We start from the raw sequence: 10,270 nt of genomic DNA, 5'->3' as shown, positions 1-10,270 counted from the left end.
AGATTAGGCACAATGAACTTCCTTGGACATCCCCTAAACCATGTGCCTACATGGGTTGCTTACTAGTTCTACCTTTGGCAAGTAGAACAACCTCTACGGAGTAGGATAGACTCCGGATTCCATACCTAGCTAGTATGGTCTATGTCGGTTATGCCTATTCCCATCATGTGGGATGCGCACTCTAGTTATTGGATAGGTTCTACAACGTATAGGTAGTAGTATGGGATGCTATCTACACATGGCACGAGTAGGCTTTGAAGATACTAAAGTGAGTTCCCTAAGTCTAACGACTATTATGTGAAAGTCCCCTTATGTGCTTGAATGTCTCAAAAAATGGTTTCTTAAAGAATGTTGGTCTATTGATGTTATGTTGTAAAGGAAATGTCCTTATCTAAGGTAATCTTGAGGAACACTTAAGTGTGCTTGAAGAGGTTGTATGGGCGGTCACTTCTTGTCTTACTCAAGTGTGTCTTAAGGTTATATTAGGTAGAGGTCCTATGGTAATGAAATGACATGTGTTCCTTTAAAGTTAAGCATGGGTTGTATATGAATATATGTTGAGTATGTATACGGTTGGCTATGGTTTTATATGTGAACATTGACTTAGTATGTTATATTGTAATGGTAAATTTCCTTATCTTTGGTAACCCTTAGGAACACTTAGGTGTATATGAAGAGATTGTATGGGCGGTCACTTCATGTTTCACTTAAGTGTGGCTTTGGGTAACTTGAGATAGAGGTCAAGAAATGATGAAAAGGCTTACTTGTCAATTATGTTCATGTGTTGTACATTGGTACTAGTTGTGCGTGATGGCTTGTGATATGAAGCATGATAAGTGGTAAGTTCACATTTGGTGGCCTTAGGATGATGCTTTAGTGTGGATGGTGGTATGAGACGCTATCCATACATTGCACAAAGTATTGTCCAAGGGTTACTTGAGGTGGATGGTTTAAGGTGAAGGAATGGGTTATGTGTGGAGTATGTGCTAAAGTGGTTAATGACTCGTATGTTGGTTATGGTTGGATATTGTGACTCTTATACTTGTATTTTTTCATAAAGTTTTACCAAATGGCATAAAAGCATGTTTCTCCAATAAACGTTCCTTTTAGCATGTTTTTGCATGGCTTCCATACTTAGTACTTAATTGTGCTAACCCATTTCTTTCCCTTTTTGGACTAAAGTGTAGGGATTTGGAGATGATAACATGTCATGGCTATTTGATAAGTTTCTAAGTGTTGAAGATGAAGACTTGGTGAGTCCTCATATATTCGAGGACAATACCCCATATGTTCTTTTATGTCTTTTTAGTATTGTTTAGGTTGTGTATGGGATTAGTTCCGAATTTTGTACTCTAAAGTATTAGATTGTTTTGAGACATCATGTATAAAGTCTAGAAAGTCTTCCACTTGCTATTGTTTTTTTTTTTTATGAAATATTTTCTTGGTAAAGAAAGTTTTTAATTCCTTATGGCTTCGAGGTCTATGCGATGAATGAATGCTAAGAGGCTTGTATTAGACCTCTTCGAGGTCGAGTACGCTGGTTACGACTAGGGGGTGATCTCGGGTCGTGACAGTGAAATTCTCTAGATGCCGGACCATGGATTTAGAGATACATAACTTACCACTTTGCATGCGATATACTAGGAAATGATTGCTATTACTAGGATTACTGCGTTATGAGCTTGTGGGGAACACGTATACCCTAGTTAATTCTCTCATCTTGATAACAACAAAAATTGACTTTTGTGTATTGATCACTTATTGAATTTTTACAATTTGTTTCACAAATTCCTCCCCCGCCCCCCATATTTAATTACTTGTTTCTGGAAGTAATTTGACTAATTGAATATAATTGTTGGTTAAAGTAAGGTCTAAACCATTTTCCTCGTGGGATCGATACCCCAACCTACAAGTTGGGTTCTTTACTTGATAACAATCGCTTATGCTTCTTTAGGAAGGTGTAATTTGAGCGTATCAACTCACAGCCCCCATAAACCATGTAGCCATCATGGGTAGAAAAGGGTCATACTTTTTAGATGATTCCTTTAGGGTTTTTTAGCATAAACTAGTGGATCCACTTAGTAGTTCAAGATTTATACCCTCGGCAAGGTATATGACGACCCTGACAGCGTTAGGCAAAACGTTGTATCATCACAATAGCTCTTAAGTGATGGTTGTCGGTTATAGAAACTCTCATAGAAGTAATTGTATTATTATATACACAATTTGTTTGTATTTTTACATACATTTCAGAGTTATATTTGTATCTTTGCATACATACAAAGTATTATGGTATTTCTAAAATACACAGAGTTGACATCCATGTTTAAACATTTTTTCTTTATATTGCACTTGTTTTAAACTGTTTTATATTGAATTGAGTTGAGTTGAGCCAGGTAAGTTTTTTAGTTCTTTTCAAGCTTATGTCTTGTTTTAGAATTCCCCTCGCATACTCGTACATTCAATGTACTGATGCCATTTGACCTGCATATTCTTATGATGCAGACACAGGTAACTAAGATCAGCATCCAGCACATCGTTGATCCAGTTGAGCACTCAGAGTCTTGTGGTGAGCCTCATTGCTTTCCGGATGATCTCTTTTATTGCTTTCAGTTTTATTATTAGTTCACTAAGATGTCATGGGTCTTGTCCCGACATCCATCTCAGTTGTTTTAGACGCTTCATAGAAAGTCAGATGCTAGTTCTTTAGTCTTTTCATTATCATTATCTTATGTTGAGACTTGAGTTTGCCTTAATGGACAGTTGAATTTTCCTTCATATATAACATTCCAGTTTATTACATAGATTTATCTTTGTTGAGTTAAGTCTTCCGTTGAGTAAGTAAGTCAAGTCAAGGGTTCGCTTGTGGCCAGCAATGGTTCTCGAGTGCCAGTCCCGCCCAGGGTGTAGGCACAGGGCGTGACAATTAAGACTTAAGTTGCCACTTTGGCAAAGTTGAATGTTTGATCTTTAAACGTTCTAAATTATTTTATTAAACAGTTGAGTAGAAATGCATTTGATCATTGTAATAATACTTAGAGTCTTCCGCTGAGTAAGTAAGTCAGACCAAGGGTTCGCTTGGGGCTAGCAATAGTTCTCGAATGTCAGTCCCGCGCAAGGTGTAGGCTTGGGGTATGACAATTTTGTAGCATGTATATTTTGTTAGGCATGTATCTCATATAGCAATGTATTATAGATACATGTGTATCTCTGACAAATAATGTATACTTCATTGGTAAAATTAACGAATATGATGTTAAAGAGGAATGATTTGTGTAGCATGTATAATTTGTTAGGCATGTATCTCGGAATCGTTGTGAGCATGTGTGTATAGAGAATTCAAGATAGTGCTAAGTATATAAGTTGTATCTTATATATTTAAGCATGTATCTCGCATCCATTATAACTAAGTCAACATAGAATGAGTTCATGTATAGGAAATATAACAAAATATGGATACATAAATTCTATTCAATAAGATATATACATAGCAAAACTGAGATACATCGTAATTAAACATCAAATCCATCTTGAAAATCATATACAAGATCTATTGCTTAAATGATAGATAAATAATTTACAGATACCCACAATCACATTTTAGCCGTCTACAATTGAAGAAAAAAACGCAATTGAATGATTAAAGTGTTTACAGTTTTGTTTGAATCATCTTGTTGCTTGGATTGTGCATTTGTGGGTGTATTCATTCTAGAAAAAATGGAGGACCAGTAACGATGGTGAAGAAAAAGGAAGAAGACAGGTAATGGTGGTGGAGGACATGCTGTATCTGATGTTAACTTTCGCTATATCTAATAATAATATTTTGACAGGGTTATCTTATTCCATACTTGGTTGTACTCCATCCTTCAAATTTAGTGTATTTCATATATTGTTTTTACAGATTTGGTGGTGGGGGAGAGATAATATATATGTGTGGCAGAGGTGAGAGAAATTTTTTTGAATTGACAATTTATTAAGGACTTTAAATTTTAAGATAATTATTCTATGATTAAATGATTTTAAAATATATGACATAAATATTAAAAGTGATATTAGGGCATCTCCAACCCTACACTCTATTTTACTTTCCAAATATAGAGTACTCTATTTTACTCTCCAAATATAGAGTTCTCTATTTTTTCAGACAATCAACTCCAATCTAATTCTCTATTTTACTCTCTAAAAAAGAATCTTCTTCTCTCTCCTCAATATTATATTATTATTTCTATTTCATTTTTGTTTTTGTATTCCATAATATAAATCTTTTATTTCTTTTTTTCCGAATAATCATCCTATATAATTTCATGTAATATAAAATTTTAATTTTTTGAATTTTTTTTATTTAATATTAAATTATATTTTATTCTAGATTTCTAAAGAACAACTACGAATAATTGAAAAAAGAAATCAACAAGCACAACTGCAATTACAATCACAACTTCTCTAAATCATACACTAATTCCTTTTTCAAATATCGTTCAATCTAGAAACGACCTACCGGATTACTAAATTATTGTTATCTTTTTTTTTAATCTTAAAAAGCAAGTACATAAATGGAGGGGGCTGTGAGCCTTACCTCCACAACACAGAGTGTGTGATATACAAAAAAAATGGGAGATTCTAAGAGCGAAAACTCTTCTACCATATGCAAAAAATAAAATAAAAAATTCTCCCAAAGGAAAAAAAGAAGCATTGAGATTAGCTGACGAAGAAATTTGCTTTGTCATAGTGTATCCTGAAACTTGGCATTTGCCATTTGTCAAGGTGATAAGGGCCTTTAGAATCTTGGGGTAAATCGTTGTATTGATTGATGAATTTAGGCTCGTTTAATATAGTTTTTTAAAATTATTATGTTAATGCATTGTATTGTATTGTTATCTTGTATTTAAATTATTATGTTATGTATTATATTTTTAAATTAATTTTTTTTATCTCATCATTTGAATTGCATTCTTCATAGTGGAAATTAATAATAACATCAAATTGTATCACAAAGTGACGAAAATTTAAAAAAGTATTTAAAATATTATTAATTCGAGATGAAAGTAGTATATATAAAATAAACTATTTTTAAAAATGTTATATGACATTTAAAAAAGAATTGTAAATATTAGAGATTTAATTAATAGCCTTATATGAAAAATAATATGTTAATTACAAAATAGTAGAAATAGTAATATAATATTCAAAAAGTGAAATAGAGAGTATGAATAGTTGTTCTCTAAATTTGGAGAACTATTATCCAACTCTCTATAATTGAAGAGTAGAGGGTAAAATAGAGTGTGATTGGAGAGGACATTCTCTATTTCTCTCCAAATATAGAGAATAAAGAGTTAAATAGAGTAGGGGTGGAGATGGTCTTATGTTTTAACTTTTTTAAACTAAAGATAAATTAAGTATATATGGTAGTAAAGTAGGTTTAGTTAGGTAATTTTTTATTTTTTTTTAAATCCCACTCCACCATTTCCCGGTACCACAACAATCCCCCCCTCCTCCATTTTTTTATTATTATAAAATATCTCTTATCAAAAAAATCTTACTTCAATGCCCACTTATCACCTCTAAACCATCCATTCCTTCTCAATTTTTTTTTCTTAAATATTATCAGTGGCAGAACATTAATTTTTAATAAGGGGATTCAAAATCTGATAAACACACGAATTAGTGAAAGGGGGTTCGACATCTATTATACATACCTAAAATAATTTTAACATTATATAAATAGTAATATTTTTCGTTGAGGGGGTTCGGATGAACCCGTATATGCTGCCTCCCCCCTGAATATTACTATTATTTTTTTAAAAACAAAGAAAAGTAAGTTTGTACCTTACCAGACCACCCCATCTAACCTTCTTGCTTCTTTTTTCCTGTTAGATGTATGCATATGTTTTTTAGGAAAGAATATAATTGAAATGAAAGTTTTTTTTTTCTTAAATGTGCGACAAGTAGAAAATATTTTCCTAAAACATACGTTTATATCTAACACAAAACGATACAAAATTTAGAAGCGGATAGTTAGATGAGATGTGATAGGATTTTTTTTAAAAAAAAAATATCTAAATTTTTTTTGGAATGAGGTTGGGGATAAGTTAGGTTTTTTTTTAAAAGAAAACTTTTATGAAGAAATTTAAAATATTAAAAATAAAAATTAGATTTTTAAAAAAAATAGTATTATTTTTGTGGATAGTGATACTTTAATTATTAATTATTACTAATCATTTATTTAATTTTTATCAAGGTAGAAGTTTGTCTATGTAGAGTATCATATGACAATTTTTAAAAAATAAAAGAGAGATATATTTCACAAACTAATGAGCGATAGTTTAGATATGAAACATACACTTTCAATTATTTAGATATAAAGCTAAAAAAATGATAATTTAAATATATATTCGATATTTTACTCATATTTTTGCTAATATACTCTACCAAACAATCCTTTCCTACTTCCATTTCTATTTATAGCACGTGAACTCCTAGTGTTTAGAAACATCAACCTCAATTTTTTTCTGAATATTCTGTGTGGCAGTAATGAAAGACAACATGATGGAGTCGGTAAGATCGGCAGTTCTGAAAGAATCTTCGGAAGATCTAGAAGGTTCTTGCATAAAAATAGTGGGGTATGACTTTAATAAAGGCGTTAACTATTCTGAGCTTATCAAATCCATGATTTCCACTGGTTTCCAAGCTTCTAATCTTGGTGACGCCATCGACATTGTTGATCAAATGGTTAGATTTCACTTATTTCTTTTTAACTTGAGATAAAATAGTTTTAAAGTTGATTCCATAAATGTTTTTGAAGCTTAATTGGAGGCTTTCCCATGAGGTGCCCACAGACGATTGCAGCGAAAAAGAAAGAAATGTTGCATACAGAGAGTCGGTAACGTGCAAAATATTTTTGGGGTTCACTTCAAACCTTGTTTCTTCTGGTGTTAGAGAAACCATCCGCTACCTTGTTCAGCACCGTATGGTCAGTAGCATTTTCACTAGTTTATGTCTTTACTGCATGTGTTGTACCGTCAAGTTTGAACCTTGTGTTCAATTCCATCCCTCCCTACAGGTTGATGTTTTGGTTACTACTGCTGGTGGTATTGAAGAGGATCTCATAAAATGCCTCGCACCAACTTACAAGGGGGACTTTGCTTTACCTGGAGCTGTTCTACGATCCAAAGCATTGAACCGTATTGGTAATTTATTGGTTCCAAATGACAACTACTGCAAATTTGAGGACTGGATCATGCCAATTTTTGACCAAATGTATGACGAGCAGAGTAATGAGGTATATATCTACTCTACTCTTGGGTCATTAATTAATTGCGTTTCTGTTTGTGATGATTTGACCTTTTTAGCTTCTTTTTCTATATATTACAGAACGTTCTTTGGACACCATCTAAAGTCATTGCTCGCCTTGGTAAAGAAATTAATAATGAAACCTCATACTTGTATTGGGCTTACAAGGTAAATTTCTAAAAAGAATAGTTTAGTGCTTATTTAATTTGATTCCAGAAAATAAAAGGAAAAACATGCATTTTCTTTGAGTTTATTATAAACTAATGTGTAGTTATCATTCTCAGAACGAGATTCCTGTCTTCTGTCCTAGCTTGACGGATGGATCAATAGGTGACATGCTATACTTTCATTCTTACCAAAAGGGAGATCAAAACCGTAATCCTGGTCTAGTCTTAGACATTGTTGGAGGTATCACTATCTTATCGATCAAGTTTTAATTCTCTCATCAAGATACATATTATTTGACTAAAGAATTAAGTTGTATATATAACCAGATGTCAGGGCCATGGATAATGAAGCTGTCCATGCTGGTTTGAGGAAGACCGGAATGATTATCCTGGGTGGAGGGCTGCCTAAGCACCATATCTGCAATGCGAATATGATGCGCAATGGTGCAGATTTTGCTGTCTTAATTAACACTGCACAAGAGTATGATGGTAGTGACTCTGGTGCTCGTCCTGATGAAGCTGTATCATGGGGAAAGATACGTGTTGGTGCCAAGAGCGCAAAGGTAACCTCTAATATATGTATCAGACTATTATAGGTTTCAAAGGATGTGAGATTCTAATTTCTTCTACTGTTTTCGATTTGTTGAATGCAGGTGCATTGTGATGCAACAATTGCATTTCCCATATTAGTAGCTGAGACATTTGCAGCTAAGCGTAAGAATCTCTCCCAGAACGGTGCCAAGTTTGAACATTAAGGAAGTTGTCCTACACTTTATTTGAATGGTTGTTACGTATTGTTTCATAATGTATCGTATTGTCTTTTGTTATATTGTATTGTATTGTTTCAATGAATACAACTTTGGTTAGATTGTATTGTTCTTTGTCGTTACATAATGTCACACATCTATAATCTAAATGATAAACCTATAAGAAAAGTAGAGTACGAAATAAAGCTACTATTAAAAGATAGGATATATAAAGATGAAATATGATTACTAAATACTCTAATAAATAAAGAAAAAATAAAAAGAAAATATTAAGTAACAATAAAAAAACATTATATTTAAAATTTCAAATTAACAATACGATATAATACAACGGATAACAACAATCCAAACAAGGTGCTAGAGAGGAGGGTTTATCCATGTACCCAGTGTTTCTGTATGCTTCAAATAAATATTCTCCTGGGTTTATTCATGTACACTGACTTACACAACATTTTGTATGTTTCAAATAAATTATTCCCTCGAGTTTATTCATGTACTCTTAAGTTAGACAAGATTCTGTATGTTCAAATAAATTAATCCCTCCTCCCACCATGTTATTTGGGGAGGGAGCCATATTTGGACTAAAAAATTTTCAGCACAAAATAGTTTTCCACTATTAGAATGAAATATATATCCCAACAGAGCTGAATGGTTATAGAGAATTCGTATAGACGATGCCAAATAGCATAAGTCATGCAAGAGATAACAATCGTAAATCTAGGCGATAATTAATCAGATTTAAAAAAAGCTATCATAAAAGAAACAAAATATTTGATCTAACCTACCAATTAAAAAGCTTGTGGAGGGAATAATCTTAACCAAACCAAAGAAAGTTTTTTTATCCCAACCAAAAAATCATAAATTATGACAGAAAACGTTTTGGTGCGATTGCAAATATCAACTACTCACTTATGTAGAAATAAATTAGAATACTTTAACCTAACAGGTTAATAGTCAAATTTACAGCACAGTCTCCTTTTCAAATTAAAATGCCCTGTGATAAGTAATTAATAAACATATGAATTATTATAATTTAGGGAAAATTATATAAAATAACAAACTATTAATTCAAATTAAATGCTATAGCTATAATTTCTTTTATTTGTAATTCGAAGCAAACATTCCATGTTTTTTGTCATCCCATTTGTATACCGAAATATACAAATAGACTCATTAGGTATACATATGTGTTGTATAAAAATTAACTGCAGGACCCATTTGTATACCGAAATATACAAATAGACCCATTCGGTATACATATGTGTTGTATAAAAAATAATTGCAGGACTCAATTGTATATCGAAATATACAAATAGACCCATTTGCATATCGAAATATTCAAATAGACCCATTTGCATATCGAAATATTCAAATAGACCCATTCGGTATACATATGTGTTGTATATATGTAGTAATTTTGTTTATATACAATTACTATGTTTTAGTTTGTATACCGAAATATACAAATACATATTTTTATGTATATGTATACCGAAATGTACAGATTAATAGCCATACCGCGATTATATAAACTATAGCTATAACATACAAATATGATTTTTATATTTGCTAAACCTAAAATTTACTCTATAATTAAATATTTTAGACATAATTAGACTAGTACAATATATTTTCCTTTTACTATATTTTAGAATTTCTCAAGTTTTAAAATATTTTTATCATATATTTAAGGACTCCTTAATTATTAATTCTTCCAATATTTATTATCATATATTAACTCTTATCAAAGATTTTAGAACTTTTAAATTTTCTAATTTTTTTTCTTGTCATATATTTTAGGACCCCTTTATTTTAATATTCTAAAGATAATTAAATTATAACTTAAAATAAATAGTAAAATTTGTCAAATCTTTTAATGAAGGTTAAGGTTTAATCAATTTTTTAAAACATCTTCGTGCTTTTTGATGTTGCAAAATGACCAAAAGGTGTACAAACGTTTTTGTTGTTGATTGGTGTCCGATTGAAATTTAAGAACTGATTTAAAAGATGCTAATAATATAGATAAGATTAATATTAAATAGAGCG

The 10,270-nt window shown here is 31.5% G+C and overlaps 1 protein-coding gene across 1 annotated transcript; it reads left to right on the top strand.

The window, feature by feature from the left end:
• Positions 1–6,531: 6,531 nt before the first annotated feature.
• LOC125821818 (deoxyhypusine synthase-like) lies at positions 6,532–8,323 on the top strand. Its single transcript, XM_049501182.1, has 7 exons — positions 6,532–6,729; positions 6,803–6,970; positions 7,061–7,279; positions 7,372–7,458; positions 7,575–7,698; positions 7,785–8,020; positions 8,111–8,323. The coding sequence occupies exons 1-7, from the start codon at positions 6,532–6,534 to the stop codon at positions 8,210–8,212; spliced, it is 1,134 nt and encodes a 377-aa protein (XP_049357139.1). The 3' UTR covers positions 8,213–8,323.
• Positions 8,324–10,270: the final 1,947 nt, after the last annotated feature.

The sequence above is a fragment of the Solanum verrucosum genome, unplaced genomic scaffold (genome assembly GCF_900185275.1).
Source record: "Solanum verrucosum unplaced genomic scaffold, falcon-dt-bn FXZP01000103.1, whole genome shotgun sequence".
Lineage (NCBI taxonomy): Eukaryota > Viridiplantae > Streptophyta > Magnoliopsida > Solanales > Solanaceae > Solanum > Solanum verrucosum.
This window is presented reverse-complemented; position numbering and strand designations above follow the sequence as displayed.

Coding starts and splice junctions, on each gene's coding strand:
- LOC125821818 (XM_049501182.1), top strand. CDS start 6,532: ATGAAAGACAACATGATGGAGTCGGTAAGATCGGCAGTTCTGAAAGAA. Junction 7,459..7,574: donor ACTTGTATTGGGCTTACAAG/GTAAATTTCTAA, acceptor TATCATTCTCAG/AACGAGATTCCTGTCTTCTG. Junction 7,699..7,784: donor AGTCTTAGACATTGTTGGAG/GTATCACTATCT, acceptor ATATATAACCAG/ATGTCAGGGCCATGGATAAT.